Source organism: Argiope bruennichi, chromosome 11 (assembly GCF_947563725.1).
Source record: "Argiope bruennichi chromosome 11, qqArgBrue1.1, whole genome shotgun sequence".
Lineage (NCBI taxonomy): Eukaryota > Metazoa > Arthropoda > Arachnida > Araneae > Araneidae > Argiope > Argiope bruennichi.
Window position 1 is genome coordinate 83,158,419 of NC_079161.1, and position 24,504 is coordinate 83,182,922.

The following is a 24,504-nucleotide window of genomic DNA, read 5'->3' on the forward strand; positions in this document are numbered from 1 at the left end:
TTGGAACACAATGATTTCAGCGTTTCGCAATTAATTTAAAATTAACTTTAAGCAATGTGAGATTGTAGAATTTTCAAAGTGCCTCTAAATATAATCTTATTAATTTTATTCTTATGACAATTTTATTTGTTTTGAGATTATTTTTTTCATTTTGTATTCCATTAAAATAGTATATAATTTTTCCTAATATTTCGAAAAGTATCTGCCGAAAAGAATTAATTATAATTTCATTAAACATATTAATTCCATTAATTTCATACTGACCAAATAAATTGTTAAATAAAATTTTAAAATGTATTATTCAAGTTATTCTAATGACTCCTAAACTAAAACAGTGCTATTAAAATTTATGATCATTTTAAACTTGTATTATTTTTTCCCTTCTAATTTATGCATGTGTAATTTCCCACTAGTGGAAGCCTGATAAGAGCTGATAAGAATTTTCCGTATTGCCGTTAGTTCTAGTTTTCCTGATGGGTAAAGTACAAGTGCTGAGCTTGATTGGATAAGATTGAAGGAATATGCCAATGATTCTGAATACCTCCTAAGGGACGAATTATTCCGTGATCGGTGATGGTTATAAGAACTAAAGTTATATCAGAATACTGTTATAATGATGATAAATATTCAGCTTAAGCCGGACGTTACAGCAAGATGGAAGTTCTTTTGAAGATATGACTACATATTTTTGACTATTTTTGCGGAAAGTAACTATATCTATAAGCTGAATTTATTACAATATTTTTTGTACTAGCAGGCCTGTAAAAATATTAAAAATCATTCGTCTTTTTTTTTACAAATTATTTGTTATAATTTCTCTGAAATGATAACTATCAATTTAAAAGAAATCGATTTTTGTAAATTTTCATGAAAAAAATATTACAAATAGGGAAATGTAAAATATTTGCTGTTTTTTTCAAGGCATTATACAATATTTAAGAAAAATATTTTTGCATCAAAAACTACTTTAGATTGCCACCTCCGATCCGTACTTTTAATGAAATCCTTTTAAGAATTCTAAAGCGGGGAAAAAATGTTGGTCTATAATTAAATATGGAACGTGATGAAGTTTTCTTTAAAATATTTTTTTATTTTTTTCAGTTTTATAAAAAAAATTTAACTTTAATTTTTAAAAAAATTAAAATTAAAATATGAAGTTTACAGTTTGCATACAAACAAAACAAAACAAAGTAATTTGAGGTAAATTGCGCAGAAATTACTTTTGGTTACTGAGTTCTTTTAAAAAGAGCAAATATTGATTATAAAATTATTTTCATTTGTGTTAATCCAAATGCGGTCTTTGATAAACAGAAATATCAATTTAAATTATTAGAAAAGATCAAATTCCATATTTTGAAATTTTTATTTTGATTACATTTCTAGAAATAATTAATAAATAAATCTTCTTAATTCGAACGTTTAAAAATTATTCAAAGTGCCGAGAAATTATTTTAGCTATTACTTATATATATTCTGGAATATACAGGGTGTTCATTAATTATTGTCGTGGTTTCCGTACCTCATAACTTTCGAATAAAAAATGTTACGCAAAACCCGATTACGTATTCGTAAATTAAAACTCAAAAAATTTTATTAATGATATTAAAATTTAAAGGTTGCACAATTTGCACTTTGTAGGCATTCAGCTGAAGTTGATTCTTTGAGTTGTACTTTACGAATACATAATTCTTTGAGTTGTAATTTACATATTCATAATTCTTTGAGTTGTACTTTACGAATACATAATTCTTTGAGTTGTACTTTACGAATACATAATTCTTTGAATTGTAATTTACGAATACGTAATTCTTTAAGTTGTAATTTACGAATACATAATCGCCTTTAGCTGAATGCCTACAAAGTGCAAATTGTACAAGCTTTACACTTTAATATCATTAATAAAATTCTTTGAGTTGTAATTTACGAACACGTAATCGGTTTTTGCGTAATATTTCTTATTCGAAAGTAATGAGGTACGGAAACCTCGACAATAATTAATGAACACCCTATACACTAGAAGATATATACACAGTGACTTACAAGAATAAGCTATCTTGTGGTGCAAGTAGTTTACAGAAAAAGTAGATGCGATATAAGAACGAGCTATTTTTAGGACGATAATAAATAAATCCTTTTCCCTGTCGTATTTCCCCAATTTGAAATGAAGGCTACGATTCAATTCTGTTATTGCCGATTTAAGCTCGACAGTGACTTTCAGCATTCATGAATTGAAATCGATCACATGATTTCCTTCCTGGGCAGTAAAGCCTCCTTCCCCGCCCTATAAGTGTCACTTCCACGCAATTGAACAAAATACATGTTGAAGGCTGGAACAGAACAAAATGAAATATACGATAGGGGAATCACCGAATGTTTCGTGGTTCTAAACTGTGAAGGGACTTATTTTCTGAGGAAAATAGTTTTGTACTTCCGAAACATGCACAAACGTACAGATGATTTTACAGCTTTATAATAATCATAATTCATTTTCAATGAACAACTGCTTTACTCATCATATTAATTGTATTAATTAAATGAACCAGCTTTGATAAAATTTACTTTAATACAATAAAATGAAATATTATATTGCAAATTATAATCAATACACATTTTAAAAATATATTTAAATTTGAGAAAATATAGATACAATTTAAAATGAAATTACTTTCTTAAATTTCGTATGCCACCAGCAGGAGTTTATCTTTCCAAAACTTTCACGCATTTTCGTACATAACATAATGAACCCTGGAAAAAGCTGTGAATATCACGACTTCTCTAAATTTTTCTTTCAGATTTCCAAGTTTGATAAATATGTGTTTCGTGGTACAGTAACACAATGCAGAAATGTAGGTAAATTGCATAGCAATGCCGAACAATAGTTATGTAATATCGATTATTGGCATAAGCCTAACAAGCGAACACATTGGCAATTTTTAATTGGCGATTGATCACTGGCAAACAACAAATACCAGAAAATCTAATGTGTACTTTCGAGCTTTCTTTTCCAACTGATTGTAAATAAAATTTGATGAAACCACATTTGTATTCACGCCCGGCGTCCCGGCATAGAGGTAGCGCGTCTTCCCCATGATCTGGACGTCCTGGGTTCGAGACCCGGTTCTATATGTGAGGTGTGAGAATGTGCCCTCCTGTGAAAAACGGTTCTGCAAGCGAATAAGTGATGTGTGAGCGGAAACGTCGTACACGTGGCCGTGGTTGGGGCCGCTAAAAAAACAAGAGACGCTCCCACGTTGGCTTAAATCGCTGTCTTCGTAACCACTGGCTTGTCCTTGGCAAGCGCCATAAGAAAGAACAATATTTGTATTGGCAAGATCATATATGAAATTTCATGCATTTATCTTTTTTACGTTTTTGAGGTATATTACATTTATATGAATTCGAAAATACAGATTTACCGACGATCGATTCATTGATAGATTTGATTATAAATTTGATTCTGATATACATTTGATATACCAAATCTGTATATCAAATTTTATGTAACTAACTTTTATTGTTTTTAGTTATCATATTTATGTAGTACTTGAAAGCCGGAGAGGACGATTTCTTCAGAACAGATTTTGTTCAAATTTTGATAGATAGATTTGATACCAAAAATATGGTATGCAAACTACAAACAAATTTCATCCGTATGGTTGAAAGTACTTTGGATATTTTTGTTCAAAAAAAGACAATCCTAATTATAAAAAATGCATTTTTTTTTTTGGACTCATGGCATTCTGAAGTTTTGGGACTCGTCGGAATTTCGAATTAGAATATTCTTAAATTCTTTTTCTGTGCATCGTATACGTGAAAGTAAATATGGCGGATAGTTTTCCATCAAAAAAATAAATAAAATAAAATAAAAATAAAAATAACGTAATAAAAACACCGTATTTATACGCTTATTATTTATAATTCGTTTAAATTTATGTGGTATTTCATCATAATTCTGATTCATTAGCAACCATTGTAGCAATAAAAGTACTTTTGTAAATTACTTTATACGACGCCAAAAATTAAAATTTTATCTATGCATCATTTGTGGTATTGTGAAAGTCTAAAATCTAATAAGAGTAAGATTATATCGAAAGGAATAGGGACAAAGTTTCCAATATCACAACTTCGGAATAATTCATAGTCGATAAATCAGTATAAAATAAATTATTAAATAGTATAATTTACGCGATGATGAAAAAGAATTATAGGAAGTTTTTCAAACCTTTTCTAAAGACAAAAGTAATGGCGTTGGAAAATTTCTAATTTTATTTAAGAAAATATTACACAAAAATAATCAATGTACTTAATTTCGTTCATAATATTGCATTTAATACACAAAGGTAATTAAAAAAAATCAAAGATATAAAATGTATAAAATAGAATTACACTACTGGTCAAAAGTATTACAAGTTTGAGAAATTTCACATTTTTTATCAAGAATAAGCTCCCAAAAGTAATATTTTTTCCCCATTTAAAATGATATTTTCTAGTACAAATATGATGTAGAAGTTTCAAGCTATTGCGTCATTCATTGGGAAGCAATCATTTGCAACGATTGTATCATCCTGGTAATTTATTATAAAATAGCTCCGACTGCGAATGATTTCATTTCGCTTGTTGCGCTGCCAAAGTGCATTCACTGTGCATTGTTTTTTCAATTTAAACTGTTCATTTCTTTTTAAAATGTGCGAATTAACAAGTGAGAAGCACCAGGTTGTTATTTTAATGCATCAATAAAATATTTCAAACGTTAGGATTGCTAATCAGTGCGATTGCAGTGAGTTGACTGTTTCACACCTCATAGACATTCAAAACCGAAGCAACTGTGGATAAATGGACAAGAAGCGGTTGTCCGAGGTTATCATCTAAACGTGCTGATGCTACATCTACACTATTATGCAGTAAAATTAGATATGCAAGTTCTTCTACGCTAGCAAAAAAACGGAATGAGTCCACGTCTGTCATTGACAGGCTTAGAACAGTTCGCAGGAGGCTCCGTGAAGATAGTTATAAGGCACAAGTACCTAGAAAAATATAAGTACTAATAAAAAGCAATGCAAAAAAAAAAAAGATTGGAGTGGTGCAAGATGCACAAAAATTGGAGTATTTCGGAATGGAGACAAGTTATATTCAGTGACGAAAGTCGCTTTTCTTTGATGTCTGACAAGCCCGGCCACGTTTGGGGTAAATCAAAGGAGAGCACGAGGCCAGAATGCCTGATTCGTATATCAAAACACCCAAAAATGGTAATAGTGTGGGGGTGATTTTCATATCAGTCAACTGGACGACTTCCTTTTGTACAGGGATCTATGAATGTTGACAAGTATGTTGGTGGGCTGAAGGCTCAATTGCTTCGTAGTTCTTGTGACAAGTTCCCAAGACAGTAATGTATATTTCAGCAAGATCTAGCATCCTGTCATACATCGAAAATGTAAAATAGACTTTAGAATTAATCTTAAATTTCATTTCAGTTCAGTTCTGACCTCTATATCGAAACATTCGTTATTTTAGGTTAAGACTGCATTTGCAAAACATGGTATTAATGTTCTCGCATGGGCAGGAAACTCGCCAGATTTAAACCCCATTGATAAATTGTGGCGTATAACGGGATAGAAAATAACTGATAATCATCGCAGAACAAAATGAAAACTTCAGGAAACAATAATTAAAGTTTGGAACCATGAAATACCGTAAGAAGTGCTGCAAAACCTTGTGGGTTCCATTCCTAACAGAGTTACTGCTGTGATCAAAGTCAGGGGCGATCCAAATAAATAATAAATGCTTTTCAGTTAACTTGGACTCTTTTATTATCTTTTCTGATCAAACGAATTTGAAATTTTTTCTTTACTTCATTTCATTCCAGGAAACCGAAATGGTTTCTGATACTGAAAACCTGTACACTTTTTTGTTTTTTGTATTTTATTCTTTTGAAATAAAATAATTTTTTTGTTGAATAATTTAATTATATCTTGCCTTTAAACTAATTTAATGTATTGAGTTAAAAAAATATCACTTTAAAAGAAAAAATATTTATTTTGGGAGACTTATTCTTGAAAAAACGCGAAATTTCACAAACTTGCAATATTTTTGACCAGTAGTGTATATATTTAATCAAGATATGCTAAAAATCATAACCTAACTTTTATCGTAATTTTGTATGAAGTTTATGATAAATGTTATAATTGAAATTTAATTATTATTTGAAAGACTTTAGATTAATGAGAGAACTAACATTAAATTTATAAATAATTGCTTTTAACTAACGCTGTACTAATAGCATTAAATCTTTGATATTTAGTCTATTAATTTACTATTGATCAAATTATTAAAAATTCTTTAAAAAATAGCTCTCATCCAAAATTTTTAATTTTACGACTCTTTAAACATAAATAAACGGTTTTTCACCGTATGCTCGATTTAAATATTTTATTCAATAATGCAATTGGCTTACATTTCATGTCAACAATTAAAAGAGAAAAAAATATTTAAATATTTATAAATCAGAAGGGATAGTTTGATTTAAAACTGATTTGATAACAGAAAAAAGAAAATTCTTTTTAAATTTGAAAATAATTTAAAATTTATATTTTACAATGACATTCTAAAGTATCATTTAGTAAAACGTTGGAATTTTACTGAATTTTTATTCACGTAAATTTGAAATTGATTATTAAAAATCCAAAAAATAAATTGTAATATTGCTACGATTTTTATATTCCTTCCCTCCAACATATCCCTGTGTCAAATATGGCAGATTCAGATCTTCTAGAATGCCAAAAGGAGTGTTTAAAATCATACATATGTACATAGACAGATATCCATATATTCAGTGCAGCAGACAAAATTGTTAGTCTAAGATAACAAAATTTAAACTCACGTTGTATATGATGAAAAAACACTATATCTAGCATGATATTACTTTAATCGATGCGGATCATTGGTAAGAAGAACATAAATATGTGGTGATGATACAATTTCAAATTTAAGAAAATTAAGAGAATATTGGAAATTTATATCCGTTTTTGTTAATCTTTTCTGGAATAAGCATTAAGGTGTACGTACACACTCGAAGATTTTTTTTTAAATTTTAACTTTAAAAATCCAGTTTTTTCACAGTAGGTTATTAATATATGTTTAAACTCATTTAAGTGAAAAAGACCATATTACACTAATTATTAATCAATTAAATAATATTTAATGAGCTAATTAGCCTATTTTTTGAAACATGATATCCTAAATTCTAATTTGTACAGAAACGGTTATCTTAAATTCTAATTTGTACAGAAACGGTTATCTTAAATTCTAATTTGTACAGACACACCATTCTATTTGGAAATGATGCCTAATATTAGTCTTCATGTTGTCTGCCTCAAACAAATTATAAAAATGTATAGTTCTTTTTTAAAAAAATTTTCATCAACGATGAATAGAAAAAGCGAGATTTTTTCTGTGGTTTTAACTTTTAAACAGCTATTAAAAATGTATTTCTATAAATATAACTTTGATTGAGGCACAAAACATCTGCTATTTCATACAAATTATTTTGATATATAAATAACTGTATTTGGTTCATTTCTTGTTGAGTTAAGATTGTTTGAATGAAGCAACATAGTGGAAAAATACCATTCTTCATAAAATAAGTTTTAAAAACACCGTAACTAGAGTTTTTAATGAAAGCACCTCAAGAAAAATAATTATAACTCGAGAAATATTTCGAATATTGGCAACATCTTGGTATCGTTTGAAAGCTAAAGGATCAGAGAACATTATTAAACAATAAAAAAAATATTCGATATTTTGTGTACATACACCTTAATATATCAATCAAGAAGTATTAAAGTGTTTTCTAAGTAAAATGCATAGTTATCGTGTTCGGATGGAGCATTTTTTAACATGATATGCATCTAACTTTTGTGATATTTTAATATATATATATATATATATATATATATATATATATATATATATATATATATATAATTGATATTTCTGTTATACTACAACATGTATACCTTTTGAATTTTAAGCTTGAACTTTTTTCAAATACTTAACAACAGATTTAGTGTAGAAAAATGCAAAATGTAACAAAACATATTTCATTACAAGTGCTATTGAATATCAGACATGAAATAACATTATAAAACAAAATTTTACTTAAAATAAATTTGTGTATTTAAATTTGTTAAATGTGTGTATTTTCTGTGTATAAAAATTCCTTAAACAATAAAAGCAAGTATTTTCAAAATTTACTTTCTTTCAAATATTTAATTAATTTTCTAAATATTAAATGCTATTGCATTATAAAACATATGTATTCAAATTGTATAGTTATGATACCATTATTTATTGAAAATCTTTATAGAATACACATTCACTTTAAAAATGGTAATTATAAATTGATAGGTAAACACTTAAATCGTTACATTCCAATTAATTACTTAAAATACAATAATGATTTTGGAACAAATAATCCTTTATTTTCTGATTTCTTAAACTTTCTCCTTTATAATTAAATCTTTTGGCAAAAATTATCTAAAAAATCCCATAGTATTATCTTTTTCTTCTGATTATTTCCAATAATGCCTGCCAATTTCGACTAAAATATGGACAAACAACCGGACAAAACAGAAGCTAACAATTCCAGTCATTAAAAGCGAAGAGGACTATTAACCCGCACAAGCCTGAATCGCCTTAAATGTTTCTTGAAGAAACAATCTTGCATGGAGCGGAAATTGATTGAGCTCCCACTGAATTGCGCCCGGGAGATAAGTTTTACGACTTAGAGAGAATTATCTGAGACGTTAATGATGCGAGATTATTTGGACACTGATGTCACGTGCTCGTCGTTGAAGGGGAATGGGAAGGAAGCGATATGAAGTGAAAGGGTATAAAGAAGATGGACCGACTCCATTTTAATATAAATACTAACAAAAAGAAAAAAAGTAATGAGCTTCATCTTTGAAATTATTCTTCATAAAGTAAATTTAATTGCTTTAGGATTTTTTTAATTAAAATTTAGATGTGATGGTAACGAAATAACTTTCGAATATAATTTCACCTCATTTAATGTCTCAATTGTTTTATTGAAACATTTTATTTGGAAATTAATTGAATGAATAAAGAATTCCTCTGTTGTAGACTTTTAGTTGAAGTACAAAAATCCATTAAGATTCTAAATCGTAAAAAAAAGCTAAATTTTGACAATTCTTTTGAGTATTGCTATAAATAAGAAAATATATTTTAAGGTATTTTATTTAAGCATTTCATACTGTCGAAATATTTGTAACATTATTTTACAAAGCAAAAGCTATAAAATCACAAAACGAGATATTAAATTTTACGGGAAAATCATTTTATTTATTTTACAGCAAACCAGAATACGATTCCAAGTCTTCAAGTTAGATTAGTACATTCAATCAGTTTAAAAAATTTCCTTTTAAAACGATCTTTCAAAAATTGGAAATATTTCACATATTGATTCAGAAATTAAAAATATATATATATATATATATATGATAATTTTCAAAATTTTTATTACATGTTTGTCTTGGACACTGACCCTTTTAAAATAAAATCACCTGTCCCTTTTAAAATAAAATCACAATTATTTTTATATGCACCGTTCTCGTGTATTTTAAAATCTGATGATTTACAAAAAATATATCTGCAAAAGTAAATATTTCCGTGATATGGATCATTCCATTGTTTCTTTAAATACTAAAATTTTCGTAGTTTTTTTTTTTTTTTTTTTTTTTTTTGCCATTGAAGCTAAAATATATCTAATTTGTTCTCAATTGCAATTATTATATCATCAAATATTTAATATCTTATAAAATAGGTGAAATAAAATAATACATCCAAATTAAGACTTTGCCAAACATAATTCATAAAACAAATATTTCAGTAAGCTTATTTCCTAAGATATTTTGCTGAGCGGTATTGGCAAATCGTATTAATAAACTTTAGAATAAAAAAAAATGTATATTTACAATTGCTAAAATATTCTCGTTAATGTTTTATAATACACTAGCCGCCTTTGGCGACCAGCCGGTTCGCCAATCTTAATGTTCGTTTAAATTTTAATAATTAAATAGGTTGAACCGGAGTTTAACCCCCTTCTTCGCCAAGTTGCGATAACGCGCCAAAGCTGGCAATCTTTATTATGCACTATAATTGAACATCTGTTCCTTTGCTTTTGAACATTTCGCAAGACCGTTGTTGGCGATTTTTAAAAATTGCGCCAAGCAAGTGGTTAAACTCCGGTCGTACCATTAAATATTTTACGCAATTCCAACTTTAATAGATTCTTCATCAAAATATTTTAAAACTTCAAATTTTGAGAGTCATATAATTCACTCATAATATTATAAAGGCCTTCAGTCATAACGGAATATGTATCTCTCTAATTTTCTGTTACCCCTCGTAGAAATTATGCTTTAAATTAAAGTGTAAATGATTAATCTGCAATTAATGTAATAATATTTTTTACTGAAACAAAGCATTTTTTTTAATAATATGATTACTGATAATAGAGTCACTGAGCGTTTAAACTTTATGGTCACTAAAGAATATCTTTCTTAATTTATGTAATATCTCAAGAATTTGTCAACAAAAATTTCTCAGATTGATCATGAACAGATCGATTCATTAACAATGTTTCATTTCAAATGCATCAAACACTAAGAAAATAAAATGAATCGTTTATAATAATCGGTCGAAAACAGGTAATAAATATAATTATCTTTCTCTCGAATATAAAATTGGGCCATATGTAAATTTCATGAAAAACATAATCTACATTTCTACTTGGTGGCGGTGTTTATCATTTGCCGATATTTAACTTTATTTCCTTAATTAAGGAGATGATCAAGAGTCTGTTAAGTCAATTTTTTTAATAAACTGAATTGCTTATCAAATTTTATTTAAAAAAATGAAAGGACGTCATTTAATAAAGGCTGAATGAAGTAGGGGAAAAAGGTCTTTTGATCAAAATTATGTGCATGGGTTTTTCAAAACTATACCTTTCGCAAAATTTAAATAATATACATTTTCATGTGTTATGCCTAAATTGGAGAATAAGGATGCCAGGAATATAATTACAACGAACTAGTCACATTTGGTGATCAGTTTGGTTCGCTGGAGATATTGATTATATTTAATTTCAATTACATTGTTTAAACGAAACTTCGTAACTACGATTACATCAAATTATGAGGCATTAAAGTTGTGATATTTTAATCGCCTTTTCTAATCAAAATCGTACGCTCCATAATATACTTGTGGCAAATTTGGAAGCTCTGATCTGGCCTGCTGTACGCCAACACATGAACACACACATTCTTCTTTATTATAATTAGAGATGAAGAAGAGTATGGAGAGTACTTAATTCACATTTTTTTTCAACTATGGTAGACATCACATTTATAAAATTTTATAAAGGAACAATTCACAATTTAAGTTCACCATTTGACAAAGGATGAAATTAAGATTCGGACATTGAAACTCTTTCGGCTATATATATAATTTGTACAGGTATTCCAAATTTAAACGTTTTTGGCAAGTTTAGGTGTTAATGTTTACTTGTGTTCAGTGCCTCAACTAGACAATAATTACAACACGAATATGATTTTTCCACTTATCCATTCTCTTAAGAGACAGAGGAAGATGGTTATTTAAGATTTAGAGTTTCATCTAATTTTTCAGATAAATTTGTCGTGTTGTTGTTGTGACTTTACAAGCCCACCGACAGTTATCTGTCAGCGATTTAAGCCGAGGGAGAGTCTCTTGTTTTTTCAGTAGCGCCATCTAGGGCCAAGCGCACGACTTAGCTACTTCATGCGTTGCATTTGCTTGCACAACCTCTTTTTACAGGGAGGCACATTCACAGACAGAACACAGAAGAAGGACAACCATGCCTGAACCAGGACTTGAATCCGGGACGCCGAGACCACGGGGAACACACTCTACCCTATGCCAGGATGCTGGATTTCAGATAAATAAATATAATATATACATTTCTGAATAAATATTTTAATTAAATAAATTAATCAAAGTAATTATTTTAAAATGATTGAATGAATTAATTATAATTAATAAATTATAATTAATTTATATTTAGAAAATATACCTTTTTCCCCAGTATACGAGATGGTGCAAAAAAATGTAACTGAACACAAAACGGAAAACATAAATTGTTTATAAATAAAGCATTTAAAGATTTCGCACTGTATTTAAAATTTAGAATTTCCTCTCATACTTTTACTTAAATTTACTCTCATTTTTTATAGGATTATTTGTTTCTCTTTAATCCAATTACATCATAAAATGTCAAATGATGTAAAAAGTTAACGTAGTAATACGGAAAACTTTCTTGACATTTATTTTAAAAACTAACTTTTCTTTTTTTAACTTCTTAATGAAATTATACCAAATTCCTTTTAATCCATATACATATTTATATCATAATTTTTAATTGCTTTGTCATAAATGCGCGTACCTTTGCAAATAAAAGAAGACATATTTTATAAGTTATAATCTCTATTTAATAACTAGTTCTTCAAGCACATTTACGAAATTCATCTTTTTATCTTGAATGAAAAAAATATTGAAAGCACAGTTTGTTGAAGCTCTACTTTAACTACATTTTTCCACTTTTATCAGTTCCGAAAAGAAGAAAATTTTCCACTTTTTTATCTCACATTTTGAAAGATCTTCAATCATCCTCTCCGGATATGTTTAAACACATTAAAAAGTAATCACTCGGTTTTAGCCATTGAATAAAGACTCATTAAAATATTTTTAGCACATTACTGGCTGGAAAAAGACCAGTAATTCTCTTCAAAGGACCAATTTACATTTTTGATAGAAGACTTCGTGAAGAGATGATTAAATCATTAAAAGAACTCTTGAAAATATTAATATATTTAACATCTATACTTTTTTTTTCATCGTGTTTAAATTTTGGGTAATATTTCTACAAAATATTTCTTTTATGCGCTCTTTTATTTATAAATGCTTATAAAGGTTTCGTGTTAATAAGAAGCACTACCAGAATGGCTTTATGTGATGATTTAATAAATAATAGTTAAATTGCATTTACTTTTTTGAGGTATTATAACTGAAAATAAATTAGCCATACGTGAAATTCTATTTTGTTAGTACATGCTAGTGAAATAACACAAAGCTTACGAGTAGAAAAGGATATTTATAATATAAAAATACTTAAAGATATAATCATTAATGTACATTTACATAAGAGTCTTATTTTAAATATTTTCCGAGATTAAGTCTATACTTTTCAGTTCATTGCTACGCACTCTGTAATTTATGTAATTTTCTTAAAATTAAAATATAATCTTTAGTTCTTTATACAGTACACTCCCGATTATCCGCGGAATTGGGTGGCGCGGAAGCCGCGGATAACAAAAATCACGGATAATCCGAAAAAAGCTAAAAACGGGTATAGCAAAAGAGAAAACAGTAATTCCAATTTGAAAAATCGTTTTATGTACAATAAAACGTAAAATAATCAGCAGGAAATGTTTAACTGACGCTTAATATTTTAGTATATTACTCAAAACTAACCTAAAATGCATTTTGTTAGTGAAAACAGAAAGGTTCTTTGTACTTACGAGAGCCGTCAAGGATACACAGAAAAATTAATACATATGTGATGTTTTAATACTGTAATGTATTATGTAATTACAAAAGCATAACTGTAAATTGAAGAAATCAATCATTTGTGTTTGCTTCTTGCTTTGGAAGCATTTTCTCTTTGCTTGGAAGCAAAAAAAAAAAAAAAAACCCTTAGTGTAGCAGGCTTGGATAACCCGCCCGTGGATAATCGGGAGTCTACTATATTATAATAAATGGTTTCATTATTTTAATAATTCTTTAATTTTTGTAAGCTTTCAAATGGAAAAAGCAAATATAATTTTTAAAAAATATTAAGGAATTATTATATAAAATTAAATTAAAAACTAAATATATAATAAATATTTAGAAATAAATAAAAAGATTTTGTTTTAATGCATGTTCGGAATAATGAAAACCAACACACACAAATAATTAAAAAAATGAAAATTAATTCAGTTGAAGCAATAATTAAAAATCTTTTAGGAATATCTTGTTAAAAATTTCTTAAATGCATTAATTCTAAATATTTCAAAATACGTTCTTTAAAATCATGAATTAGTATACCTAAAAATTAATACTATTTAATTCTATCAATTATTAGTATCAATTTTTCCACATTTCCAGCAAGAAATTGAGTTTTGTAAAGGTTTTATAATAATTTGTAAATCGGGGAAAGAAACCGTAATTAAAGACTCAAATATAATTCTGTTATTTTAATCTGATTATTATTTTAATTTGACTATTTAAATTTTCTTTAGAAAGAAAAAAAGAACGAAATAATGCCTGAAGAATCAAAGTTTTATTTTTAGGAAACATTAATTAAATTAAAATGTATAGGAACATATTAATCTTTATTATCAAAATATTAATATAATATAAGTAAATATAATTAATTAATTAATTACAACCAATTATAGTTACTTAATTAATTCCATATTAATTAATTCATATAATTATAAATTACTTAAAAGTATTTTAATAATTATAATTATTATTTAACAATTTAATTATAATATAATTAATTAAATATAACCTATTATAATCAAAATATTAATCGTTGGAATTATTTACTGAAACCCATAGCTATTGTTTATAAAATCTTATCGGTCTATTTCTTTAATTTTTGCAATCATTGAAATGCCAGAAGGAAACAGAATTTAAAAATTTATAATATCTTTTGATTATAATAGTAAGGAATAAGGTGATACAAATTTCGAAAGGGAAATGGAATCATATCAGATTGATAGGATTTCAAAGTGGATTCGTAAAGATCTGAAGGAGGGTGAAAACTTCAACTAACTCATTTCTACAATTACTTCCATAACGTATTTAGTAATTGAGCGAAGAGATTATTATTCAATTTTTCTATCCCAATCAGTGTAATCAACAAGTGTAATTAAAGATCCAAACTAAGTCTGAATATCTTATCCAGGAACAAGAACTGGTGAAAACTTCTTTACTTTAAAAGAAAAGAATTCTTCCATATCTGTACTTTGCAATATTTCAGAATACATTCGTCAAGATCAACTAGTGCGGAAATATTAACTAATTCATCTTCGCAATTACTGGAATATAATTCAAGCAATTGCACAAAATATGAGTTCGCTTTATTTTTATTTTTGCAAACGTATTATGTAAACGTTTAAACGAAGCGTTTCATCGGGTTAATTGAGTTCAACTTGAACAAACTTCTTTCTTAATTAGGGTTGATTGCGTATTTATTATCCAGCGTTTATTCTAAGCTCGAGCTTTAATTAGCTGGCTCATATTTCAAAATAAACGAAAGAAAAATAAATGGCTGAATCTACTGCTTCAAAAGATATCTTTTTTTTTCTGGTATAGATTATTGAGTTTTCCATTCTTTGTTTATTCAAAACAAAGATTATGTTATACTTAATTTTCTATTCTTATGTTACATTCTTTTTTTAATTTTTCACGCTTGTGTTAGATCGTTTTCTTTTTTCTTCTTCTTTCAACCATTCTTTGATGTTAAAATAGGTTACTGTTCAGAAATGCTGAATTGTATAACACAGTGAGGCTATTTTTGAAGTTACGTCAACAACAACAACCAAAAAAATCAATACAAAATTATACTAAGAAGGCACATTTTTTAGCTTATTGGAACAGAAACTTTAATCATGTGCCTCGCAATTGATGAAACAAAAATTACATTTTATGTTTTGCTTTTACAGCTGATGAGACATATTTGCATTTAGTAGTTGATTTGGTTATTTATTTGCTGAATTTCTATTAAATAGTTGATGAATTCAACTATTATCAACCTTTTCAGAATTTTCTCAAAAAATATTTTTATGCATCAAACTGTGATATTAACACTGGCCTATTTTAAAAGTCTTGCAAATGTTCTGTTTATTTTGTACGCATGATTCCTAACGGAATGAAATCCTATGATGCCACAGCGTCAGTAAAATCATGATATTCCGTATTAACTAAATTTTCCGTTTATAATCATAATAAATCAAATTTTTGGTTACATACTGCATAGGTACAAGGCAGAATTTTTTCTCTTTAACTGTGCAAAAAATAAAGAAAATTAACTGTTGAAAGAATGGAAATGGTTTAATTTCATTACAGTAAAAGAAATAGCTAAAAATGAGGGAAAACATATTTAAAAAAAATCATAACTTAAGAAAAAAATTCATGCCATTTAAATTTATATGGTTGTAAAGATAATCTTTTTCTCAAATTTTTAATCAGGAATAAATCAATTTTAATCAGAAATTTTAATCAAGAAAATTTTTTTATTAATCACGGATAAAATTTCGAATAGATGTAAACAACAAACCTCATTTCAATTTTGATTTATTAAAATTCTATTGAGAATTTAAAAAAAAAATCTTACTGATGTGTTTATTCTGAGTTTATAAAGTATAGTTATGCCAAAATAGGTTCTTTTCACTCATGAGATTCGGCATCAATAGGAGATAAAGACACACACACACATGCAAAAGACACAATCTTATTATTAGAGGTTATAATCCAATCATTTATAAAAATGACAACAAATACTACATTTTGCTTAGAATTTTATTGGCATTTAGTTGTATCATTTATGATGCAACTGAATAAAAAAAATCTACAAATTGCATGTGCCTTAAATTTATATCATTATAAAGTTCCAAATTTTTAGTTATTATAATTCTTGAATAATATTTTCGAAAGATGTAAATAACCCAAACTCGCATCAATTTATTTTATGAAAATTATATTTGAAATTCCTTCAAATGAATCTTACTGGAGTCCTCAGCCTGCAAAGTATATTTGTAATAAATTAAGTTACTTTTTACTCATATCATTTGGCAACAACAGAGACACATATTCAGAACACAACTTTATTATTAGAGGTTATATATCATTTTTTAAAAATAACAACTAAGGCTAAATTTTGCTAAGCATTCCCATTATTTATCCTTTATGAATTTAGTTTAGTTATATTAATTTCCCGTTGTAAAGAAACACTAGGGCTATTTTGGGACGGACCTCGTAAATTTGAACCGTGAGCTGGCAACCCCCTCTCCACAGTAGCGGGAACACGTTTGGCATGACGGATTTAACGTGCAACAGATCCCCTTACACGACGGTTCTTCGGTGGAATCGGGTCTCGAACCTGAAACCCTACGGTTCACAAGCCGAGACCTTACCACCAGGCCACCTTTATCTTTTATAAAGTTACTGAATAAGATAATTCTACAAAATTGTATCATGTGCAAGTTTCAAATTGCAGTTATTAAATATATTACACATTACGTTGCATTATATTTTCCGGCTAGATCGCGGGAAGAACAAAAGGGACCGAAATTTCACCCTTCAATGATTTTACTATCAATTTTGATAGGGATTTCTTTGCCACATATAGACTTGGGAAAGGGAAATTTAGGTATCTTTAAAATAATGTTGTAAGCTTTAAGGGTTGTTCTCCCTTTACTTGAAAAGTGAGAAAATGCTGAAGGCAGCAGTTTTAAATAGAAGTGTGTAGTGTAGAATTAATTAAATGAAAAATGAAATTGGATCAGTAAATAAGAGTTCATTTTAGAATGAAGATAATAAGGGCTAAATTAAGATAAAAATTTAGAAATTAAATAAATTTAAACTAGATTTTAGCCATTGCACACAAACACGCACACACACATACATGCACACACATATATACACTTACACACAACCACATACACACGCACGCACGCATATATAAATAGATAAATAAGTAGAAAAATGTGAATTTCCTTTGGGAAAAAGAAATCAAATTATTTAATCAATGTAACGAAGAAAAACTTGAATTAATTATATTGTGATTCATTTCTAAACATAGAATATATAGAGTTGCTATAACATGCTACAATATACCGTGCCAGTATTTGTATTAAAGTTATTCTAACCCATAATTTAAACATTTATTTTCGCATAACAAACATTTTTTATCCAACATTATTATATATGTTTGACTGTATTTCAATAAAACTGCTTACATTTTCTAATTTATAATTTAAAACGCTATAGTTTCACTCCATTTTGTTTAGAAAATCAATGATTTCAAATGAGACACCATTCTTTTATCTCATTTCCTCATTATCTCATTACCTCATTATTATTTTATCTCATTTCCTCATTATCTCATTACCTCATTATTATTTTATCTCATTTCCTCATTATCTCATTACCTCATTATTATTTTATCTCATTTCCTCATTATCTCATTACCTCATTATTATTTTATCTCATTTCCTCATTATCTCATTACCTCATTATTATTTTATCTCATTTCCTCATTATCTCATTACCTCATTATTATTTTATCTCATTTCCTCATTATCTCATTACCTCATTATTATTTTATCTCATTTCCTCATTATCTCATTACCTCATTATTATTTTATCTCATTTCCTCATTATCTCATTACCTCATTATTATTTTATCTCATTTCCTCATTATCTCATTACCTCATTATTATTTTATCTCATTTCCTCATTATCTCATTACCTCATTATTATTTTATCTCATTTCCTCATTATCTCATTACCTCATTATTATTTTATCTCATCACCTCATTATTATTTGCTTTTAAAACATATTATGATGGATTCGTAATTTCGAATGAAATGATTCGTGTCTTTAAATTAACTTATCACATTTTATTCTATAGACTTTGCAAAATTTAAATGAAACATTGTTTGCTTTAGGAACTTAATTGTGTGTTATACTAGACATGCCCTAATTTCGTAATTAATAGATTTTGCTGTTAAAATATGACATGTTTATATTCCCAGGAATCCTTCATTCACAAATCAAATCAAAATAAAACTACATTATAGAAATCCGTCTTACGCAGATGCCATCCAAAATTTCCTGCTTTGCTAAAGGAAATCATGATCAAACGTACCACGTTATCCATATGTTATTTATGCATTTATAACTGACTTTATGAAAACCAATGGCGATTCATTTCCTTTAGCTGGATTAAAATTTTGGAACTGTCCCCGCTTTTTCGATTATTTAACATTATAGAAATTGGGAATATTTTTAGAAATTCGAAGCTATTCTTGGTGTTATTCCCTGGAATCCTTAATTATCAAACCAAATTAAAATAAAATAAAACCACATTATATAAATCCGTCTTGTACAGTTGCCTTCCCAAATCTCTGGACTTGTCTTATTTCTTTTAGTTTCATTAAAATTTCAGAATTTCCTCTGATTTTTCTATCATTGGACGTTATAGAAATAGAACACATTTTAAGAAATTCAAATCTATTTTTGAACATTATTGATCTTCCATAATACTTCCTTTATATCCAGTGTCAAGTTTATCTGTCACGCCACTGCAAGTTGTGTTTATCGTTCACACCATTATCTTGTTAACTTTAATAAGTCTCAATTCTAATCCTTCACCCCCGACCAGGAACTCATTAGTCCACTGTGGTAGTGGAGCGTTCATTCTTTCATGTCTTAACAAAGAAAAGAGGAAATGAAATTTGCTGAAAAGGAAGTTCAAATATTTTGACAAAATCATTTTAAAATATTTTCGAAACGTCTTCTAAGACGTATCAGTTTTCACAGTGCATCAAAGATTTTTTTTTTTTTTTACTTTGGAAACGGGCTGACAGATTATGTCCAATTGCATGTAATTTTGTTAAGTATCCCTATCTTATTCAGTATCCCTATCTTAATCAAAATTAAAGTATTATTTATTTTTGAAAATCTAAACGATGAAGACATTTAGAAAAAAGATTTTAAAAAATCAATATCAATACCTTTTAGAAAAAGATAATAAATGCGACACCTCATACTTCATTTTCTTGATTTTTAATATGAGGGAAAAAATCATAAAATCAGGAATCAAATTCTTAAAACAGGATTCGCATAACGGTCATTTTTTTTAATGATTTCTTAAAATTGCTTCAGTGTCCACCATTATATAATGCCATTCGCTGTTTACATACCATTTTTTTAGTATTTTTTTGGAATTGAATATTACTAATATATAAATTTGTTAATCGATTTAATAAGAATGCAAAATTTGAAAAAAAAAGTATCCTATAAAATACCTCTATTATTTCGTTCGTATAATTTAAAAATCATTAAAGGTCAATGCCATTTCCAAAAAATACTTAAATACCAAACGTCGTACTTCATTTTCTTGATTCTTTTTCCAAAGAAACAATTATTCATAGAAAGCTGCATCAAATTCTTAACACTAGTTTTCGCATTATGGTAATCTTTTAATGATTTGTTAAAATTGCTACAGTTTTCACAATTATATTGCTCCAATTGCCGTTGCTATATCACTTTTAATAATATTTTTGGTAATGTTTATTGTCAATGTATAAATTTATTCATCGATTTTAATGAGAATATAAAGAAATTTTTTTAAAAAAATAATAATAAATAAACTTTTATTATTTCGTTCAAATTATTAAAAAAAATATTAAAGTCAATACTATTTTTACAAATACAAATTCGATACATCATATTTCCTTTCCCTGATTTTTTCTATGAAGGAGAAAAACGATTAAAAAAATCCTGCATCATATTCTTAAAACAAGGTTCGCTTTACAGCCATTTTTTTAATGGTTTCTAATAATTGCTACAGTTTGCTCCATCATATTATATGAATCGTTATTTCTGCGCCAATTTTAGTAATATTTGATACTGAATATTGCAAATCCATAAATTTTTTTTACCTATTTTAATGAGAAAACAAAAAAATTAAAACAACAATAACAATATAAAAGATTCCGTTGTTTTAAATATATTTGTAGCTAAGCTAAAATAAATTTTATAAACCCTTCAAAGATACTACAGACAGATTAGAGAAAGGAAACTCATAGGCAGTTTCTTTGAAAGGGGAAAAAGATTCAAAAAATCCTGCATCAAATTCGTAAAATAAGGTTTGCATTACAGCTATTTTTTAATGGTTTCTTAAAATTGCCACAGTTTGTACCATTATATTATGTAAATTGTTATTTCTGCGCCATTTTTTAATAATTTTTGAAACTGGGTTTTGTAACTCTATAAATTTATTTTCCGATTTTAATGAGAATACAAAGAAATTAAAACAACACCAACAATATAAAAAACTTCCATTATTTAATTCAAATTACATAAAGATTTCATTGTTTTAAATATATTTGTAACCAAGCCAAAATAAATTTTATAACCCTCCATAGATACAACAAATAGCTTGGAGAAAGTAAATCCATGGATAGCTTCTATGAAGGGGAAAAACGATTCAAAATATCCTGCATCAAATTCTTAAAACAACCTTCGCATCACGGCCATTTTTTAATGATTTCTTAAGTTTGCACCATCATATTATGTTAATCGTTATTTCTGATACCGAATATTGTAAATCTATAAATTTATTTACCAATTTTAATGAGAATACAAAGAATTTAAAACAACAATAACAATTAAAAAACTTCCATTATTTAGTTCAAATTACATAATGATTCCATTGTTTAAAATATATCTGTAACTTAGCGAAAAGAAAATTTATAAACCTTCATATATGCTATATATAACTTAGAGTACGCGAATCCATAGATAGTTTAAAGAAAGCAAAAGCATATTTAGCCTCCACTTCCGCTTTTAAATTTAATTATAAGTTCATTAAAATATATTTTGTAAACTCTTAAAGAAACGATATTGATAAGGTTATATCAAAGACATATTGTTGCTAACATTATAAAATGATCTTCGTTTTAGTTTTTATACGAAACAATAATATTTGCACTCAGTCTGAATACATTTTTATATGTATAATAAATTATTCATACAATATAGTAACTTAGTACTGAATACAGTATCAAAGTATCGAAAAAAATAATTTAACGATATGCAAATTCCTATTTTATCTTTAAATGATATACCCTATTATTAAATTACGAAAATTACCATTAAAATTATGAAAAATATATAAATTGATTCTTATACCCCATTTTTAATAGAAAATTGCGACAGCCATAAAATCTTTATCTGATATTTAGAGAAAGAATTTTGTAAATTAACTCTAGAATAAAATATATATCCTTTAATATTGAAAGAAAAAAGCCTAATAAGAAATATCACGAATCAAGCAGAATGCGACTTCATTTTCATTCTCTTGATAATCCGGAGCAAAACATTAAAATAATTTTAAACTATTTGGGGATGTTTATTTTGTTTAAATAGATAAATACAAATTCCAAATAAAATAAATTTAAAAAGGAGAAAAAAATAAATATTAATATTTTTTTCTGTGCTTGTAAATCATAACTAAATTTTCGTTCTAAATAAACTGAAACATTTTCAGCTATTAATATTCAATCAATTTCAATTATTTCAATATACATTGATGTCCAATTTTTGTAGTTCATACTTTAGTGCAAAAATATTTTTTTTTTAAAATACGATATTTTCGAAATTTTGTATTCTTTATACATGAAATATTCCGATTTCAGATTAAGAAACCCTTTTGTTTTAATTTCAATAGCAAATCTAGGAAAAGAAAATAGCAACTTTATTAAATTTTTGAGATTTTATCAATTTTAGTATCTCAATATTTATTAGTTTTCATTATTGAAATGAATTGATTCTTTAAAATTGATACATTTTCAAAATAAATAAATAAAAAAAGTAAACCCGACAATATTTTCATGCCAAAATAGAATCAAGAATGTTTCCTACCAAAACCAATTAATAATATTTTAAAAATAGAAGAAAAATAAATATTAATATTTTACTAGTAAATCGCATTTTCTAAATATATTGAAAGTTTTTCAGTTCTAAATTAGTTAATTAATTATCTTTCTCAGCAGAAATAATTATGCAATTTTAATTATTTCAACATACATTGAGATGACATTTTCCTGGCTCATTCTTCAGAACAAAAATATTTTTTTGGAAATCAAATATTTTCGAATTTTTATATTCTTTCTAAATGAAATATTCCGAATTCAGATTAGAAAATAATTTTTTTCTTATTTTGAATAGCAAATCTATGAAGAGAAAATATCAACTTTATAAATTATCCAAATTTTGTCAATTTTAGCGTCTCGACATTTATTAGCCTTCATTATCGCCATGAATGGGCTCTTTTAAAAATGATATATATTCAAAAAGTAATTAATAATATTTTCATGTCAAAATAAAACTAAGAATATTTTTATACCAAAATAAAATTAAGAATATTTTCATGCAATTTTCTATATGTAAAAATAAATTTTACCTCTAGCATACTGTGAAACTTCTTTCAGCATGTCCTCATAGTTCACTGTGGTGAGAGTTTCATCAAAATCCTTGTAAAACGACTTTCTTCCCAAAGCAGTGTACACGGCCCCAAGAGTGAAATAGCAATCAGAGTTTCCAAGAGTGCGGTCATCAAAGTTATGAAAGAGCAGAGCAACAACTTTCCAATTGAACTTCTTGAGAACTTGCAAGAATATTATTCCGATTTGGGAATAAGACCCATTCATTCTGGTCATTAACCTGTAATGGGGCTCTTTGATGTCGAAGTTATCATTTTGTCCAGCTGCTGTTAAGATCGGCAAGTCCCACACAGATGAATACCTGGCAACTGGTGCAAGAACATAAGGACATAAGGGGCCCAAGAGAACATCAGCCAGCCCAGAGTTATAGAGCTCGAATGCATGCAGTGGACCGTAAGTAGAGGAACATTCAGTATCCCGATGGAGAACTTCTATCGGCCGTCCACCTTGTTTAGCCAGTGTCTGGACAGCATATATAACAGCTGGTACTACTTTATGCAAAGCAAAAGGTAGCGTTTCATCGCCAGGAGCCAGAACAGCCAGCCTCACAGGTGCCTTGTCAATGTTTTGTCCAGTGCAAATCTTAAGATTAATATCTAATATACACCAAAGTAACAAAGAAATATGAATAAACGGTGCGTTTTTTACCATTTTCATTGTGAAAATTGGAATGTATTTTACGATGAGGTATTCAAAATGAGCCCACGGAACATATATTATTTACACAAAAGTTAGTGTCAGACAGCAACTTCATCAGATGTATTGAAAGTATTCACTCATATAGTTTTTCTTCCTTGAAGGCAGTTGTAGAATCAGTAATTGATCTTATGATTCAAAGCATGTATTAAATAGTAATGAATGCTGGAGTAGATTCAAAACTTTTAGGAATAAGAAATATGAACAGAAATAAGAAAAAATTATTTCATGAATTTTTCAGAGGTGGAGAAATATTATTTTTTAAATTTGATTCTTCTGAAGTTTTATTTCATTCTTCGATTTTCATGATAACAGTTTATATCATCGATTTACAAAAAAATAAAAAATCCCAAATTTCTAAACAGTTTTTAATAGTTATAAAAAAAAATAGTTCTATCCAAAAATCTTTCG

General features: G+C 27.5%; 1 protein-coding gene across 1 annotated transcript; it reads right to left on the reverse strand.

Annotated features, from left to right (window-relative positions):
* Positions 1 to 23,334: 23,334 nt before the first annotated feature.
* LOC129956713 (atrial natriuretic peptide receptor 3-like) lies at positions 23,335 to 24,302 on the reverse strand. The gene has a single exon (XM_056068647.1). The coding sequence runs from the start codon at positions 24,052 to 24,054 to the stop codon at positions 23,335 to 23,337; it is 720 nt and encodes a 239-aa protein (XP_055924622.1). The 5' UTR covers positions 24,055 to 24,302.
* Positions 24,303 to 24,504: the final 202 nt, after the last annotated feature.